Source organism: Sciurus carolinensis, chromosome 8, assembly GCF_902686445.1.
Source record: "Sciurus carolinensis chromosome 8, mSciCar1.2, whole genome shotgun sequence".
NCBI classification, from domain to species: Eukaryota; Metazoa; Chordata; class Mammalia; order Rodentia; family Sciuridae; genus Sciurus; species Sciurus carolinensis.
The window spans coordinates 28620618-28641131 of record NC_062220.1 but is presented as its reverse complement, the minus strand read 5'-3'; the positions used below and the strand labels follow the sequence as shown (position 1 = coordinate 28641131).

The 20514-nt window shown below is 33.0% G+C and overlaps 1 protein-coding gene across 9 annotated transcripts in view; it reads right to left on the bottom strand.

Moving 5' to 3' along the window:
* Nucleotides 1-20514, bottom strand: part of Pot1 (protection of telomeres 1) — a 114859-nt gene that overhangs the window by 37157 nt on the left and 57188 nt on the right. For all 9 annotated transcript variants that reach the window (XR_007109870.1, XM_047561781.1, XM_047561783.1 and 6 more), the window contains 5 exons: nt 17907-18197; nt 12459-12614; nt 6346-6515; nt 5236-5324; nt 2085-2141 (listed from right to left, as the gene is read on the bottom strand). Coding sequence is in view for 8 of the 9 variants with exons in the window: in XM_047561781.1 (XP_047417737.1) it covers nt 2085-2141; nt 5236-5324; nt 6346-6515; nt 12459-12614; nt 17907-18197 (763 nt within the window). In the remaining variant the exon portion in view is untranslated. The remainder of the gene's footprint in view (nt 1-2084; nt 2142-5235; nt 5325-6345; nt 6516-12458; nt 12615-17906; nt 18198-20514) is intronic.

Here is a 20514-nt window from a genome sequence, read left to right as displayed (position 1 = left end):
CGTTCGCTCTGCCCCCAAGCATGTCTCTGTGCGGCTCTTCCACCAAGAAGCCGCCTAGGTCCTGGGACCCTGCTTTGCACCTAATCGCATGGCTATGTGGCCCCTCCTCTGAGCAGCCACCTGGAGCCCTGTACAGTCGCTCCGAGTCCAAGCGACGCACTGCACAACTCTTCCTCCAGACAGCCGCCGGGTGTTCCGTTGCAGTCACTAGGAGTCCAAACAACTCACTGTGCGCCTCCTCCTCCCGCCAACCGCCTGTAACCCTGGGCAGTCATTCTGAGTCCACGTGACCCGCCCCATTCCTCCTCCTCCTCCAGGTAGTCCCCCAGGTGTTTAGTAGCCGTCGCTCTGAGTCCAAGCGACCTGCCGCGCTCCTCCTCCTCCTCTGGGCACCCCCAACCCCGGTGTTCAGAAGCGGTTGCTCTGAGTCCAAACAGCTCGCCACATAGCTCCTCCTCAGGCAGCTGCCTAGAGCCCCAGTGGTTGCTCGGAGTCCCAGCGCTGTGCTGAGCGGCCTCCTCTATGATGCTCCCAGTTGTCCGAGTTCACTGTTCAAGGGGGGGAGGGGTGTCTCGTTGGGCAACTCTACTTCACAAAGTTCCCTGCGTTCCAGGACTACCGCCCCATCTGGGACGCCTCCCCCACAAGAGAGACTCACTCGGCTGCTTTGAGTTGGTCCCAAGTCTCTCAATATCTCCTCTTTTGAATCCTGAATCCCAGCAAGTCATACAGAGAATTTGGGATGGTTTCCAAAACTCATTGGCTCCTTGCCCAGTGGTGTCACGTGAGACAAGTATGTGGCACTGCTGTAGACGTGCAGTTGGTTGATGCACTCCAGCATGAGGCTTATTATTACCTTTGTTACGGAATTCCGTGATGAAACACCATTCACTGCTTCTGCAGGTGAGTGGGGGGGATCTGTGCAAGCTGCACATCTCTGTTGCCCAGAAATGTCGCAGGTCCTAACGATGGTCCACGCCTTCAAGCGTAGAAGGACACCCCAGCAGCTCACCGTCCACCGCTTCCATTCGAAAAAAGTAACTCGGACACGAAAGAAGAGACGAAACAGCACCACACACTGGAACACCACCCATCACTATTATTATATATTTTGATGCTCAAATTGTTCTAGATATGACATGTCCAATCATTTAGTTGAGAATTTACTTATTTTCTGGCACTATATTTCAGATTTGTCTTATAATTCTCTTGTCCTAGCCCTCAAATCTGGTATTTCTCCAAGAAACCCTTGAATATTTTTAAACAAAAATCTGTAGACTAGGTATATTTATTGTTAGTGGAGTATCCTTGCCTCTGTGCCCTGCCAAGGATGCAGGTGGGCATATGTACATGTATACTGGTATACACACACACATGTACTCTTGTATGAATATGTATACATGTGAATACATGGATATGTACACACACGCACACATACACAACTCACCATTTCTGTAGTTGTCTATAAAACCATGCCATGATTACATGGCATCTTCAATTGCAATATAATACCAAGTTTTATCGAGTGTTCCCCCATTCCATATTTTGTATATCCTTTCTCTCATATGAGAAACTCCAATCTTTATAATAGTATCCATCATTTATTTAAACTGTGCTTAAATTAATTTTCTGAAAAAATTTTTTTACCTTAGCTGAAGTAACAAAAGGAATATATCTGATAGGTATATTAGCACTGATAACATTAAATAAGTTGTGTGGAATATTATAAGAAGCTCCTTTATCTGCACACTGTTGAAGATATAGTGTGAATTGATTAAAATTAATGTCACAGAATATATTCTAGATCCTCAAACTAAAAATAAACCCTGATGCACAGTTAAATTGTACAATGATATCTTTTATAAATCTTAAGAGATACATGAGTTAAAATATGTATTCAATTAGAGACAGGGTTCCATTTTTATGCCACTATAGGATGAGATAGAGGAATAAAAGTTATATGCAGACCTATTTTTGTTCTATGATATCTACTCTCACTATTAGGCAAGAAGGAATTAGTTAAGTATAAGGGTGAACATTACTGTAGTATTATTCCTTATCTCGAAAATGATATGTGGTCTTACTTGTAGCAGACAGCTGTTGACATCTTTCTACCTCATATAGCGATACTGATCCAGAGCCTACAGGAAGAAGAAAAAACATAACAATTACAAATTTACTGTGACACTGAAAACTATAAAACAAAGCTGAGATAAATTGAAGAATATCTAAATAAATGTTGACATAAGTTATCATCATGTTTTGCAACGTTAAGATATCAATTTTCCCCCAAATATTCTGCAGATTAACTACAATTCTAATCAAAATACTATGGGCATTACCACAGAAATTGTTAAGCAGATACTATTACTTAAGTGGAAATGCAAAGAATCTAGAATAGTGAACAAAATCTTGAAAAAGAATAATATTGTAGGATTTATACTAAAAATGACTTCAAGACTTACTATAAAGTTATAGTAATCAAGACAATTTAGTACTGGTATAAAGACTGACAAATTAAAGTAATTAAATATAGACTCTATAAATAAACCTTGTTTAGAATTTTTGATATCTGCAACTTCTTTAAAATGAACCAAAAAAGAGAGATTGATGAACAAAAGGACAAATAGGTAGACCAATATGTGACAAAGCAAATAAACGAAAATGCAAATTAGAGAATCTAGGTACTGAGTATATGACTATTCTCTCTACAATTGTTTTAACCTTGTTGTATATTTTAAACATTCTTATCACATCAAAAAAATACACTGTGAAAATGGAGAATTGAACAAAACAGTAAACTTATTAAATGTAATACAATGACCTGATAAACAGCGTAAAACAGGATTTTACTTTAATAAGCAAAAGTAATACCAGTAATTTATAAACTGCTCTCAAATTTATAAAATGAGGATTTAAGATAAGTATTTTGCAATTTCTTTATCTTCTATTCTGTGTAACAGTCTATTATTTATTTAATGGAGCATCATATCCAACACATGCATGATCAGCCTTTCTTTTTCAGCATCACTAATGACTTAAGAACACAAAGCAAGAGAACTTGGAGAGATAGCTCAAGGTAACACGGTACAATTTCAATGAACCTAATTTATTACTTAGTATCTACCATTCCAAAATGAAGTGTAAACAATGCAGAAACAAAAGAGCAAATGAGAAAGTATGGTAAAATATATATACATGATCTACTACAAATTGAGGAAAAGCCTAAAGGATCTAAAAGAAAATCACATTAAAAGTAAGAACAGACAATTAAAAAAAAAAGAATAAAAAGAGTTATTAAATATATTGAGATTATTCAAGTTTCCAAGTGCTCATGAAAATTAGGTAAGACATTACCTTTTAACTGCCAAATTGTCAAAAAGTTACACACGTTGTTAACCTCCAGAACTGTGAGGTTGTGAGGAAACCACATTATCCTATGCTGAATATTCAGGTACAAATTCTGATGGCCTTTTTGGTAAGAAATTTGGCAGCATCTATTAACATAAAACATATGCCTATCCTTTGAATATCAACTCCACTTGTAGGAGTTGTTGTTGTTTTTTTAAGAGAAGTAAAAGCATAGAAGTAAATATGTTTAATATTTATTAAAACATTACTTGCAATAATAAACACTTGTTGACAACCTAAATGTCTACCAAATGGAGAATGGCTAAATAAATATTGTTATGCCTGTATTATATAATACTGTGTGATTACTAAAATAATGTTTTAAGCTATATGAATCAGTGCAGAGAGAGATTTATAATATACTGTTAAAGAAAGCAACAATTACAGCATGATTCCATTTTGGTAAAAAATTCAGAGCAAAGTCTTATTTCTTTATGTGTGGTTAGTTATATATGTCTGTAGAAATATGAAGGTATTGACAGAATTAAACTATTAACCTTACTTCAGAGAAAAAGGTATAGAGGGGATATAGGCATATAGAAAGCTACTCAATTTAATATTATGATATGTATTACTCTGTAATTTAAAAACAATAAAATACTTTTAGAAGGAGAAAAGATATTGTAAGAAAGTATAACTACAAATTACACTATCTCTAAGTGGCTGTCAATTTAAATAATTGGTCTTTTAATGGTAGTGTGAGTAGTCATATATCAGGCTAAAACACGATTATTGAGGTGACAGGAAATGAAGAAAATTTTTAAGACAGAATGAGGAAATAAATTTAAAACCCAAAAAGTCAAATATAGCCTGTATTTGAACTTGATTTGGCTTATCATCAGTCAATAAAACTAAATACCTCTGAGCAAATTACATGATGCCTGTCACTCAAAGTCTTAGTTTCATTTCTGTAAAAGAGGGAAAATAATACATCTCATAGTACTATTGTTAAGATTAAAAAATAATACACACAGGCATTTACTAAATGCCTATTAAGAAATGCATGCTAATTTACATTGGTGGTATAGCCAGAAAGTAAACATTGATAAAACAGTTATTTGGATCATAGCATGGCATAAATTAGACTGTTAAAGACGAATATCAGATTAAAAACCTGACTTACATTCTAGGACTCAGAAGGTACAATCAGGTATTAAGTCCAAAGTAGAAAAGGAAAACATATATTGCACACTGAAGAGTTAAAAGGTTCAGACTTGAACAGTAATCATTTATTCAGGAAGACAAGAATATAAACATACACTTGACTTTTTGATAGCATCTTATAATTAGATAATGGGAACTATGTGTACATCTAATATGTATATGAGCAAAAAAATTCTTGGGCTTTTTGAAGTAAAGCAGCACAATCATCCTTTGTTCCTTTTAGAAATTGACAAGTGAAAATAGTTGCCTTGGAAATTAATACAGAATTTTTAACAAAAATTAATACACACATTATATATATCACAAATCAAGTAATCACTATCACCCTAATTTGAAAATGCAATTATAAATTTAAGGAGGTATGCTTACTTTTGCATGGAACCCAGACAAATCTTTAGGGTGTTCTGTAATATATATGTATGAATAAAATGAGAGAGATAGAAACTGTAAGACATTACAGAAAATAATGAAGCTGATGCAGCTATTTCATTTATTAGGAACTAAACTGTCAAAATTAAAAACTGTGGGGCTGGGGAGATAGCTCAGCTGGTAGAGTGCTTGCCTTGCAAACACAAGGCCCTGAGTTTGATCCCCAGTACCAAAAAAGAAAAAAAAAAAAAAACAAACAAAACAAAACAAAACAAAAAAACCTGTCCTTACTTGAAAGAGCTGGAAAGCTGTCCTCATGTTCTGATTGACAGACAACATCTGAACGTTGACCAGCTGTCAAATCTGCAGATTCTAAAGCTCTAAAATTGAAAGAATATAATTTCAAATTTCACAACACAAAATCAAAACAGTAAGTTTAGCTCCAGTCACAAAATCCAGGATTTCACTGAAACTGCTTATACAATTTCCTGTGTATTTGCAAATAGTCTACAGCTTCTATCAGATTCCTTCTATCAGGGTTCCACAGCCCTCATAATTAAAAACTTGAGGTTAGAAAGATAAAAGTGGAACAGAAAGGCAATGAAATACCACAAAAAAAATAAGCTGGGAATTTAACAGATGACACTCTGAATCAGAACAATCTCACTCTAGATTCAAGAAATGAAATAATGAAATGTTATGTTGTTATATATTACAAATATGAATAAAAATGACAAAATTAGTAAAATAAAAGTTTCTTTAGTTTTAATGGCAAATTCACTGAAACATGAAAATTTAGATAATACTTATCAATCTACTGTTTGGTAAAATTCAATGTTTTCAATCTCTAGAGATACACAGAAGTTTTTGTTTTTGTTCCATCTATAATACTGCTCAAGATATTTTTGTACACAGTAGCCACTAGGAGTATCTCAGGAAAAAGTACTGAGTATACAGCAGTTAAATTAATATACTATTTACTTTCTGAGCATAATCAAAAGTTTAAAGACACTGCCCCGCCACACAGTAGGATTAAGTATTTTGGAAATTTTAGATATATAATAAAGTTTCCAAACTTTGACCAAAAGCTTCTTTCCACTATTTACTGCTACACTTAATATAGCAAATGGTATAGGAAAAGCACAAGTGTAAATAGCAGACTTCAACTATTGGAAACTTAGATTACAAGGTTGGTTCTGTTATTAATTGGCTACTAGAACTTAAGTCACTTGATTTGTATCATTTGGCCCATCTGTTTAAAATATGGAGAATAGCATAAAAGACATGAGGGTCAAAGCTATCAGAGACCCACCAGGAACAATATTATTACCTTAGAAATTAGTTTAATGAATACCTTATGTATATTTTCTCAATACGTGTGTATATAAAATGCTTACTTACTTTTTCAGTTGGTCCACATCAGAGTTACTTTCTGGCAAAACCCTGATTCCTCGACCATAACTGGTACCTCCATGGAGATGAAACTCTAGGCTTAACAATGATGCCTGGCTTGATGAATTCACTGACTGAAGTTTGGTATGGAGGCTATAGATTCTAAGAAAGCTTCCAACCTAAAAATAGATCATTTATTATTTAGAAAGAGAGAAAAAATCAATTTCTGACATTTAAAAATGTTAGAACCAGTATGAGGCAATGACCAGCTATAACAATCACAGCCACTGCCTAACCAAAAAATATAGGAGGTATGCTATACCAGTGTGGCTGAATATCAGCTATATGGGTTCTACATTCAAACCACATATTCAATTGTAAGACAGTCCTATTTCAGACATACTCAATGTGAAAGAAGATACTGTTTTAAAATTGATATAGAAATTTGGGGATGTAGAGAAAGATATATTGAGTCTCAAAAGAAGAGAAGCACCCATGAACTGTTGGGAATTCAAAACAAAACAATTCATGAGCAACCCAGCTTACACCCTTGGGCCATGGCCTTGCCCAAAAAAAGTCACATACCGGGATAATGCACAACTGGTACAAAAATTGGCTTGAAACTGTGTACTTCTGCCCTGCCTCCACCTCTGGTTTAATCCATACCTACTATTCCTCAATAAATGTTAATACCCTAGACCAAGGGGTACTTCTCTAGCTCCTGAGATGGCCCACATTCTTCCTTGAATATATCTTGTTTTTCTTAAACATTACAACACTATCTGTGAATCTAACTGACGTGTCTTTTAAATTCATTTCTCCAGCGTTAGTGATCCTCCTCTATAGGAATTCCTCTGACCTCTTCCAGTGATGGCATCAATAAAATACAGTAAAGAAACTAACACTCTAAACAAAATTCAAGACCTTTATTTGATTAACATTTCTGAAAATAACATGCTTTAACTAGTTTAAAAATATCATCACTAAATACTTTCACTGTGACAAAGTAGAAAAAACAAAAAGTGCAACTATATCAAAATAATAAACATTACCCTATCCCACAAGTTTTATGGAAAGGCAATTTTTATAATAAAGCATTTGTGTTTATGCACCAGTTCTGGGAATACAATCTATGAGTTCAAATATAGGACTGATCATATTTTGAACTAACTATTCTATGGTTAATCTTAGATGTTTTGTAAACTTAGTCTGAAAGTATCTCAATTACAGAGAACTTGATATTTTTTTTCAAGGAAGATCTTGAAGAAGAAATGTTGAATGCTAATCAAAGATTGAAATCTACTTAAAGAAGCAACACAACCTGAATCACGATTTACTTTCATGAAAATTTATAAATTTAAGCTGGGAATTTAATTAACTTGCATAAAAACAGCACTCCTACTGCTAGAAGACTGTAAGGCTACCTTCCTATTTTTTCCATCTGGTTTTCTTTTTGTTCCTACAAATTCAGTCTAAAAGTGATGATATCAAATAAAACAGAAAAGCCACATAAGGGAGAATACAAAAAATAAATAAAGACAAATAGCAAATCATCTTCTAACACTGACTGTAACTTTATTACATTTCTCCTCCTTACTCCTTAGCTTGGATGGGAGGGGAATAGGGGAAAGAAAGTAAGGGAGTAAATCTACAATCCCAGATCTACTCTTTCATTGTCAAAGCTCTTTTTTTCCCATCCAATAACTGGTTTGTAAGGAGGAAGTAAGGAAGGTAGTCTTTTCTCCTCTGACTTCTACTTATTTAAACATCATGGCTGGAGAATAGGATGAAGAGCATCAGGAAAACCCCAGTACCACCAATAATAATAAGAAGAAAAATTCAGAAAAGGAAGGAACAGTTAAAGTGAAATTGGGATTTCATGTTTTGTTTTGTGTGTGTCTGTGTGTGTGTGTAGAGTGTGGGTGCCAGACAAGTGCTGTACCACTGAACTATACTCCATATTTGAACTAGGTTATTTTAAAAAGAGTTAAGGTTCAGGCGATTTAAATATTTTTTATTGTATACGTGTCCTGGTATTATATTTGGTTTTAGTATGATTTATAGTTGTTGTTTCTTTATTTACTTTTCAAGAAAATGCCATGTCCTTAGCTTTGGAACATTCTAATATCTTATGTTTCACTTAAATCATAAATAAATATGATGTTCTACAAAATGAAAATATAACACAAAAATAATATTAACTACTTTGAAGTGTTTAAGTTACTGGAGCTCAGTTGCCTATAGTTACTAAGTTAAACTTCTGTTGTCTTGCCTGCACATGACCATCCTGAGGGGTATATATTACAGGAAGGAAAACATTTTGAAGTGAGTATTTAGTGATGGTGATTATTAGTGATTAGTCTTATGGGTATGCTAAATGCTAGAACTTGCATGGCCTATCTTTCTTACCCCAACTTTTCTAAGAAGCTACTTCTTATCCAGGTAATTTTTGTTACCACTCAAAATTATAAATATAAAATTAATCCAGAGACTGCTTAATCCTGTGGATGATTTATATAGGTAAATATAACTTTTGAGTAGAATCTTGAGTAATATCTAATTTTCAAGTTTATATTATTACTATTATCTCTTACATACAGATATTTACCCCATTGTTTTTGGAGATTCAATTCTTATAAAGTAACCAGAATATAATAAGTTCTATATTCAGTAAAGAGAAGATAGTGTTTTGAAAAAACTCTGGTTTTAGTCTTCTCTTTACCCAATTAACTGGACAAGTAATTTTATCTTGAGCATTATATTTTCGCTAAGAACAGAGTCGTCTCATATTGTAATCATTCCAACTGTTTTTTGAAAATAAACTAGTTTTTAATTCTCAAAAAAAAAAAAAAAAAGAAGAGAGAGAAAAAAAGAAGAGAAAATTCATTTCCTACATGGTCTCCAAAGTGCAATAGTGGAAGAAAATACACAAATTTCTATTTTCAGCTCACTGGTTTTGAATTGTTTATTGTTTTGTAATTATATATGTAGATAAATCCATAAATATATCTATACATCAATTACACTAGTATAGTACATGTCTATAATCTATAAAGAACTTGAAAGAAGGCCTAAACACATGGAGAAAGAGCCTATGTTCAGCCAGTGTGTGGTGGAGCACACCTGTAATCCTAGCGGCTCCAGATGTTGAGGCAGGAGGATCGTGAGTTCAAAGTGAGCTTTAGTAAAAGTGAGATGCTAAGCAACTCAGTGAGACCCTGTCTCTATTATAAAATATAAAACAGGGCGGGAATGTGGCTCAGTGGCCCAGTGCCCCTGAGTTCAATCCCCTGACGCCCAAAATGATCCTATGTTCATAAGCAAAAAGCTCTGATATTGCAAACCTAATTCCCTCCAAATTAATCTTAATATTCAGTGCAATCTCAATCAAAATCCTTAGTGTCTTTCATAGAAGTTGAACAGCTAATCAAAAATTTATGTGAAAGAGAATAATCAAGACAATTCTGAAGATGAAGAGGGGGCCCTGCCCTAGAGAAAAAAGCATACAAAGTAAAAAAAAAAAATTTTTTAAAGGATCAAGCAGCGATAAAAAAAATCCATGTATAGAGTTTGATTCTAAAAGTATCTGAAGTAAACATGTCAAAACAATTAGAAAAAAGTTTAACTGATGAGCACATGGGTGTTTATCTTTTCTAGTATTATATTTTACTATTAAACAAAATTTAAAGGCCAGACTAGAATTCATATATGAACAGACTATACAAATGACAATGGTTATTATCAGAAATTCCTTATGGAGGTAGCATTGTATCTTTTAAAACCTGACTAAATATATCATGAAATATGCCTGATGCTCTAGTATAAAAAATGAATGTTGTTTAGTCTTATCACTAATGTAGTAAGATTTCAAAAGCATGTGAAGAAATTTAAAAATAAAAAAAAATTTAAAAATTATTATAAAAATCTATTTCGATACAGAAACATTGAAAAAAGCAAAACAAATATGGCTATTAAGAAACCACTATCTATTAACATAATCATCTAAAGTTCCAACCATTTTCTTGAAATGACAGTATTTCACTTTTCTTCATGGCTAAATAAAACTCCATTGAGTATAATATACCACATTTTCTTTATCCATTCATCTGTTTATGGACAACTAGGCTGGTTCATATGTGGACTCTAGAGAAGAAAAAGCAAAAGAAAGGTGTGTGGGCATGATTACATGAAAAGCAAAGGGAGATAAGTAGCAGAGAGGAAAGCAACCTGGCAGTGGAAGGAGGAGAAGGAGGGGGCAAGTGCTAGGGAGGAATATTGACCAAATTATACTGTTACATTGTGTGAATAAACTAACATGACAACGAATCCCACCATTATGTGTAACTATGATGCACCAATAAAAATGTGGAGAAAAAAAGAATTGACTCCAAACATTTTGATATAAAAATGCAAACTTACACAGTTGTCTTGAAATGCTGATATATATTCATTTATATCAAAATCATATGATGAAAGATTTCCTACATTAATACGAATTTGACAGAGGTTGTCAGAAAAGAAGATATTGAGTATCAAAGTGCACTAAATAACAGTCTAAAGGTATAGTACTTAAATGCAGAGATAATTATTTTCATTTTTATACTGCCCAACAAATGAAAAAATATGTAACACTATTAAGTATTTTGAGAGAAACAACATGCCACATATTTTCTTAATTAGAATATGTGCTCACATCACCATCTAGTGGGCAAGATAAGACAGAAGATATAAAGAAGAAAACTAGAAAAAATTCACAGCATTCATTCACTCATCTACTCATTAACCAGCTGATTTTATTTCATCCTTACTATATGGAAAGCACTGTACTAAGTTCAGGACTTACACAAAAAAAGCAGGACAAGTAAGGAAAATAAATTTATGAAACTATAGAGGGAAAGAAAATGGAATTACAATAGTCATAGTACATGTGTATGATGTGGAACTGAGGTGATTCCAAAATGTAAATCCTTTTTATTCATGAGAACTCTTTTAGTATTAAAAAATAACCTCAGAATTGGGATTTGTCATCATTGTTACTTCTGAAATGAACTAATTAGTACAGATAATATCTTTCACAGGAAAAATACCAAAGGTATATCTTCAACAGTCCATTTTTTTTCTAATATGTCTGGTATACACATGTACACACAAACACAAACACTTCTAAAGGATAAGAAAGTGCATTTATTACCTCCTGGGCCCTAATTTTAACCCAATTTTATTGTTTGAGTTGGGTGAGTTTATTTGAAAAACAACGTGAGAGTGGAAATGTATTCTCACATTTTTATGAAAGGAAACTGAGCAAAAAAATGCACATCTGCCCTTTTATTATTTTCTTTTAACTTCCATAAGTAGGCTAGAAGACATCTGTAATAAAGGTCATTTCCTTTTAGTGCTTAAAAGGATTAGCTCTGGAAACAGACTCTGTGGATTCAATCACTGGTATCATCAAACAGCTGTTTGCAAAGTTCACTTAACCTCTGAAAACCTCACTGTTTCATTTATAAAATGGGATGGTGATAGCACCTATAGCATAGGATAATACCAGATACAAATGAAGTACTTAGCAAATGCTATCATTATAATTTATGAAACCATTAAGATATGATAAAATAAAGAAAAATATTCCCTGCAATTTGTATTTCTAATTTAATGGGAACTGCCATATCTAAACAGTGCATTTTCCCCTGAAAACTATAAGCAAATTCTCAAAAACAGTAAACAAATTCTACAAATTCTACAATATATACAAACATATACACTTAAATTATTACGTTGGAGGTGATTTAACACTTTCTTAAATTGAACCAGTTAACAAGCTTCAAATTTGTTATTAACAGTATTCTACAAGTCCTTTGTCATTTGACTGAATATTTCTTTACAAGATACCAGGAGAGATTAATTTTAAAAAATAGTCTATTATATCTTTTAATTTATTTAATTTTAGGTACACATTTTGCAACTTAAAAATTCAAGAAAAATGTAAATTTGAAGTTAATTTCTAGACTTCACCTCTAACCTATAATCATTTATCACTAACATTTATGTTACAAAAAATCATCAAAATAAAAAAGGATTATGAAAACATAAAGTAGCAAAAGTTTTATGCCACTCAACATCACCTTCAGGGATCTTGCCACTCGAACATGGTTATCATAAACTAAAATGTCTATTGTCAGATTCTGCAGTCGATGAATATGAGTTAAATCACCTTCAAGAACAAGGTCTTGTATTAAAACTCTCCAAGATGGGAATGGTGTCCTGGTGCCATCCCATACCTGCCAAGGGAAGGGTAAAGCAATGTTTAATGATATTTATGAAAAAATACTGATGTAAGAGTTTTACTTTGTGGTAACAGTACTTAAATAATTAAATGTATGCATTTAAATATCTGTAATACTTTAAATGATATATTATCTTTTGATTATAAAATCACTAAAGATAAACTATGGGTAATGTAAAAAACATAAAGAAAAAAAATTCACTCTGATGAGCCTAAACAAAATATTAATATGCTGTTCTATTTTATTTTTCTCGTTTGTATTTGTGTGTGTGCATATATATATATATATTTAAAACTTTTAAATAAATTGACTTTATATAAACTTATGGTTTGGATATGGTGTCTCCCAAAAGCTCATGTGTGAGATAATTCAAGAAGGTTTAAAAGAGAAATGATTGGGTTATGAGATTTTAAACCACTGAATCCCCTGATCGGACTAACAGAGTAGGAACTGAAGGAGGGAAGGGTGTGGTTGGAAGAGGTGGGTCATGGGGGGCATGCTCTGTGGTATATATTTTGTATCTGGCAATAGGAGTCTCTCTGCTTTCTGATCATCATGTGAGCTGCTTCCCTCCACCACTCTTCCGCCATGATGTTGTGCCTCACCTTGAGCCACAAGGAATGGAGTTGGCTGTGTGTAGATTGAAACCTCTGAAACTGGGAATCCCCAAATAAACTATTCCTCCTTTATAATTGTTCCTGTCAAATCTGTTAGTCACAGCAGTGAAAGAGCTGACTAAAACATATTGTTTTTTTCTCTATACTTTATGATTAAGTACTTTAATTTCAGCAATTTAAATATTATCCTAAAATGTGGTTTACAGTATATTCATAATATTTTGATATCGATGGACACAAATTTACTAACCTTCTTTAGTCAGTTGGGGGGTTTCAAATTTTGTTATTTTAAATAATAATATAGCAGTTATCTCACATTGAACCTTTTTGAGTACCTATGCTTACTCTCTTAAATTTTTTTCTAAACTAACATTAGAAATGTATTCTGACTTTTGCCAATTTATTCCATTTTGTTCTGATTTTGAATATCCTTTTAAAAAATACAGATGTGAATGTTATATTTACAATAGATTTAAAAATATTAATAAATGAAAATAATAGCAACTAGAAAAGAAAAGTCATGCTGGACTGCTATGTAAGCTATCTAAAGGTGCCAGGATATGGGTGCAGGATGGGTATGCATTCCACCTTCCATAACAAATGAGCCAATCTATGTTGTGCTTGGATTTTAAGAGATGCTATGCTGTGCTACAAATGAGTATGATGAAGGGCAGTTGGTATGGCGTGGGAATGTTAGAAAAAGTGTGGATGGACAAGGATAGGCTATTTGAAAACACTAAATTTTTTCTCTATCTCTCTCTTTGTGTGTGTGTGTGTGTGTGTGTGTGTGTGTGTGAGTGTGATACTAGTTATTGAATTCAAATTTTGAATTCAATAGGAATTCAAAACATAGGACCAGACATAGGAAGCATGACACCTACAACCCAAAGCACCAGATTATTACAGAAAAAGTCAGATCAGTGACAGATCAGTATCAGGGCACAGTAATGAATAATGCCTGTACAGTAGGAAGATTAAAGTAACAATCAGGTCAAAATCAGTAACATTTTATATCAAAAACATTTTTCTCTATCCAGACTTTGTTAATTTTTGTTGTACTGCTTTTGCCTTTAACAATTTGGGCTTTAGAGATCAATCTAAGAGTCTCTGGGAATGGGGTGTGAGGGTGAAAAGTCACAAAACTGCTTTTATGCTTTAGTTTTAATTGCTTGAAAAATAATACACACATAGAGCTAACCCTTGAAAACCATGGATTCACTCATGTGCAATTTTTTTAGAGGAGTTGTGATAATTTGAGAAAAAAAATTTGCAAAAGTACCACATACTCTAGAAATAGTGAAAATAATTAAGAAAAAGCTATTCTTTATTTATGTCTTAGAAATATTAATATGGATTTTTCCTTTTTCATTAAGAATTAAACCTTTCATTTCATATCTTATTGAATTCATGAGACTTCCTGAGCAATATTACAAATTAGGAAGGCAGCAGATAATTTGGACTTGTTTCTTACTCTACAATTTCATCAGTAAGTATTTCATGTTTAACAAGTTAAGGAGGCATATTTCTAATATTATCTTGCTAAATGTTTTCATAATAATGTTAATGTTCATGGAGATGAACATACAATTTTTAATACTCATGGAGATTACTATATTTTCCTGTCATTAAAAAATGTGAATTATAAAAATAAATTATGCTGGATAATAGTATATTATCCTTTTACTCTACTGATGATTCTGTTTGATGATATTTGATCAAAGATTGTGGTTCACATCCACATTAATACAATTATTTATGTAAGATTTCATCTCATTTTAAGTTACACAGCATTCTTATGATGCTTCCATACAAAGAAGTAAATATTACAAATATGAATAGTAATCCCTTTAATATGATGATTTCCTGATTCACAGTATTTTTTGTTTTCCAAACCACACTAGAGATTAGACAATGATCCATCAGCTCTGGCTACGCATGACTTCTGGTTATTTATAAAAAATAAATAAATAAATAAATAAAAGAGCTGGACACAGGCACATGCCTGTAATCCCAGCAGCTTGGGAAGGTGAGGTAGGAGGATCATGAGTTCAAGGTCAGCTTCAACAACTTAGCGAGGCCCTAAGCAACCTAATGAGACTGTGTACAATGAATCAAAATGCAGCCTGTAAGAAATTTAAATTAAAAAAAAAAAGGGCTGGGGACATGGCTCAGTGGCTAAGCCCTCATGGATTCAATCCCTGAAACCAAAAAATAAATAAATAAATACATAAAAAACAAACTAAAAACACTATAAAGATGAGGTTATACCAACATACTGTGGACACTGAGGAAACAGAATATACTAAAGAAAATTTAATTTAAAAGTATACAGAAGACAAGCTGTATAAACAGAATAATAGAAAAAAGGTGGGATGTAATGACTACAGACTCATTAATTTATGCCTTTATTGTACATCATTGGAAAAACCATGGTTACTGAATAAATTAAATCAAGTACATGATAACTACTAAAAAAGGGACCAATAATAATATCATGCCCAGGTTAAGAAAAGGAATAATATTACATTGCATGCTGACCAGATATCATTTATAGTAATGTCTGCCTCCTCCTGGTTTTGAAAAATAATTTAATAAACTTTTCCTGATACACAAGAAAATCCAACATCAGAAAAAAAATCACTTATAACTCTACCTTCTAGAGTTAACAATAAAATATCGGAAAGTTTTATATGCTTTCTAATAAAATTTTGCTATGTTTATGTACACTTATATAAATAAATGAAACAATATTACTATATAGACAATCAAGACATTCTATCTGAACAAGTGCACGTCTAGAATGCTATTTTATAGTCAGAACATTCTATCACACATAAATAGTTCATACAATTCTCTACTGTTGGTGAATCTTCCTCTAAGTCTTGGTACTATAAGAAAGATAAATATTCTTTTAAATTTCCTTTGTACATATTTAAAAGTTAGTTCTTTAAAACAAATACATGAAAATAAAATTGTAGTGTCAAATGGTACACAAAGACTTCTAGGTTTATATTAAAATTGTCCAAGACTTACTAATTTAATTTCTTACATTCACTTTTTAATGTCGTATTTTAAGAGTTACTTGAAAGCTTTTCTCATCTGAAAAAGTTATCAGAGTAAGATGCAAGCATACACCATTTCTTTAGAGAAAAAAAGTAGATTCAACTATGTCAGCCAAAGGGTGGCAGATTTTAATGCAAAATTTAAGAATTTTCTAACATGACAGAAGTCAAAATATGCTCTCTAATCAAAAGTAGATTGAAAATATTCAATGATTACAAAATGTTCACTGGCTAAAGGTGTCACTTTGGCCAGAGAGCATGACTTCTAACTTTGGATGATTTTATGTTGCTTTAGCTTCAGCTTTGTCACAATTGACTTCACCAACCTTCCTTACAGTATGCATTTACTTTTACATAGTATTCTATGTGTATATACAGATTCTATTTTCAATTTCTAAACTTCCATATTTTATTCAATAATTTCTGTTCTTCACTGTTCCTTAATATGGGTATTTTAGTCAGCTTTTTATCATCGTGACCAAAATACCTGACAAGAACAGCTTACAGGAGGAAAAGTTTATTTGGGGCTCCTGGCTTCAAAAGTCTCAGTCCACAAACTGCCAACTGCTGGGCCCAGGACAATGGAGTCAGTCATCTATGGACTGACACCTCTGAAACCATGAGCTCCAAATAAACTTTTCCTCCTTTAGGTTGGTTCTTGTCAGATCTTTTGGTCACAGCAATAAAACAAAGCTCACTAAAACAATGGGCAAGGTTTAATGATAATAATACTAAGACTTCTCCAAATGACACAACACTCCATTCAGTTCCTTGTCCTGTAATTCCAGAGGTCAGAGAAATATGCAAAAAAAAAAAAAAAAAAAAAAAGGCTAAGGCAATGTTGTTCAAATGGCCTAGAAAGAAAAGTATCAGGTAATCCCTCCAAAAGTTACTCATGAGCTAATCTGGGATAGTGATAAAATTAAGATTAGATGGGTCTTATGTTACTTTTTTTTCCTCTGAATGATTTATAAACAACACAACAGTAACAAGAAACATTTCAGAGTTATCCATGACCTACCCAGGAGGCAGTCAGTGAAAAACATAAAAAGAAAACCCATTATCAATCGACCAAGAAAGTAAATGAGTGACAAAATAGACGACCTGACAAGGAAGCAGAAATCTCCATATATAAAGTGCATATATAAGGTACAGGTGGTGAACACCTGTAATCCCAGCAGTTCGGGAGGCTAAGGCAGGAGGATCATGAGTTCAAAGTCAGCCTCAGCAAAAAGTAAGGTGCTAAGCAATTAAGAGAGATCCTGCCTCCAAATAAAATACAAAATAGGGCTGGGGATGTGGTTCAGTGGTCAAGTGACCCTGGGTTCAATCCCTGGGTCCTCCCCACCCCCCAAAAATAGCAGTGGAAAACAAGTCTATTACTACTAAAATAATAAACAAACACACCATTAATCACACTATACTTAAAATACAGATCTGATAAAAGTATTTTTCTCTGGAAGGAAAGTAAAAAGATACTTGGGCTTATCAAAAAAGTTCAATTTTAACTTCTTAGTAGAATAAACAGTATGAAAACTTATTCCATAAGAATGCTAAAAGTTCTTCATATGTAGCACTAATTTATCATTTAAAGTATTTAAAAGTACCTTTAGAAGAAATGAAGCTCCATCCACTTCTGCTTTCCCCACAAGCTGACAAGTGAGGTCAAAATACTGCATTGGTTGAACATCACACAACTGTACTAAGGTTGAAGAAGGTGAAATATGTGTAGATGCCCATACTCGTAGTGCTTCTACCATTTTGTGGTCCTCAGCAGTGAAGTTAAAACATTTGCTTGAAGTACGAGGTATGACAGGAGCTCCCAAGGTTCCCTCAAATGTCAAAGATGCAAACCCAGAGCTGGTGATACCCTGAGGCTCATTTTTATATACCTGAATCTAAGAAAGTAGGGCAAAGTAGAAACAGATACTAACAAAATAGTTTATTAACCCATAACTCAGGAATCAAAGAAATTTGAGTGATCATAAATTTTCCAGCATAATTAACAGAAATATGCAGTTCTTTACTATTTTTCATTAAATTAACTTGAAATGTAAAATCAACTGGTATTATATCAATATACACAAGTACCATAAAATTTTGAAACACTATACAAAATGTATTTATATTTTAAAAGAGGTAGTCATTGACTATCAAGATTTCATTTTTACACTCATTTATTAAGGAATAACTTATACAAGGAAAAGGGGACAAGTGACAGTTATTAATGAGTGTTAGAGGGAAAACAGGAATAATGAGAAGATGAGTGTGTGCTATGAATAAATGGATCTGAGGCTAGTTTACTCACTGACAAGCCATGAGTGTTTTTGCGTTATGAATTTTGGTACTCATCTACTACCCACATAATTGTTGTATCTTCTTCATGAAGTGATACTTTGGTCCTTATGAAATGCTCCTTTTCCCTTTTTAAAAATCTTTTTTAGTACTATATGTCTAATGCTAATGGTTATTTCATTTTCTGTATGTCCCCTGTTTGCTTGGTGTATTTTTTCTTCTAGTTTTAGTTTCAACTAAATTGTGTCTTCATATTTTAAGTATGTTTTGTAGGTCATATATATTTAGTTTTTGAATTTTTATTCAGTTGATCCTCTCCTTGTACATATACAGTTCACTCCACTTACATATATGCAATTATCACTATGGTTGTACTTTGTTATCTTGTTTTCCTTTTGCTCTTCACTGTTTGCTTTATAAAAATTGCTTCTGTTATTCTTTTTTTGGCTTCTTTTGGAACACTTACTAGTGTTCCACTTGCTTATTCTTATCTATAAATGAATCCTTAGCTTCTCTAAGTGTATTTGGAGTCAACAGTATACATTCTTCCTACTTTCCGTATTCCACTTCCTAGTTCATGAATGCTGTAACTTTTCAGTGGCATAATTCTGTATAAATCATTTCATGAAGCCTTCGTGTTACTATTGTCTTAGTTTCTCCATATCTTATTAACCTTATCTTATAATAGTATTGCTTTTGCTTTAGTCAAATTATCTTTAATGTTTTTTTAGTTGCAGATGGACACAATACCTTTATTTTTATTTATTTATTTTTATGTGGTGCTGAGGATTGAACCCAGTGCCTCACACAAGCACTTTACCTGAGCCATAACCCCAGCCCAGTCATTTCTTTTAATGAAATTATGGGAGGAAATAGAAAACACTGTCCTTCATATTTACTCATCTTTCAAACACATAGGCAATTATTTCATTTTTCTTACACTTACACCATAGATTGTTATATTTAGCATATCCATTTGTTAATATGAATTTTTTGTGTACTACATTCATATATGTACACAGCATGAATTCCATCAATTCATTCCATGTTTCCTTCCTTTCCCTTTCCCTCAATCCCCTTAATCTCTTCCACTATTCTCCCCTTATTTTTGTGGGATCTGTCCCCCCATATTTATTATTTTAAAATTTATTTTTCATTTCTAACTTCCTATTTACTTTCCAATTGGTAGTGCTCCCCTAAGGTCTGAATATCTGAATATCACCCGTTTTATATATTATATAAGTATCTAAAGTTTAAATTCAATAAATCCAACATGTGGCATCTGGGACAAAGGAAATTGGTTTGGAATGTCTCCTTCCCCTCCCCTAGCTTGGCTCAGGTTAATATTTTCATATATTCTTTTTTAGTATTTTTTTGTCCTTTGGTATACTCTAAGAATCTGAATTATGTTATCCTCTTTATGCTTACTTATCTGATGGCGAAACACATTAAATCCAGGATGACCTGATTTTATGCTTTCTTAAGGAGAATCTATGTAAACCTCATGGTGTTTTCCAAAGTCCTTCTATCTTGGTGGGACTGACCTGCAACATGTCTTCTTTGTAGATCTTCTTACAGGTTTTGACAGAATATGTATGGAGTAGGCCTTATTCTAGGATGTTGCCCTTTGTAAGGAAGGGCTTTATGTTTTCTCAGCTGAATGTCCAAGGTGTAAAAGAGATATATTATCAAGGTTATTTATCACTAAGTAGGTTTTTCACTGTCTTGAATTTTGATCATAGTTTCCTTAGTTTAGCAGGATAACAGTTTATATTTCAGCTTTCTGTGCAATTGCTGAGAAACTGTACCCACATAGAAATGTGGTTATAATGTGGCTCATCTTCTAAGTCTCTTATCACTGTTTGATTATAGATATCCATTGTCCAATGTGTGAAAACAGTTGCTTCACCTTTGTTCAGA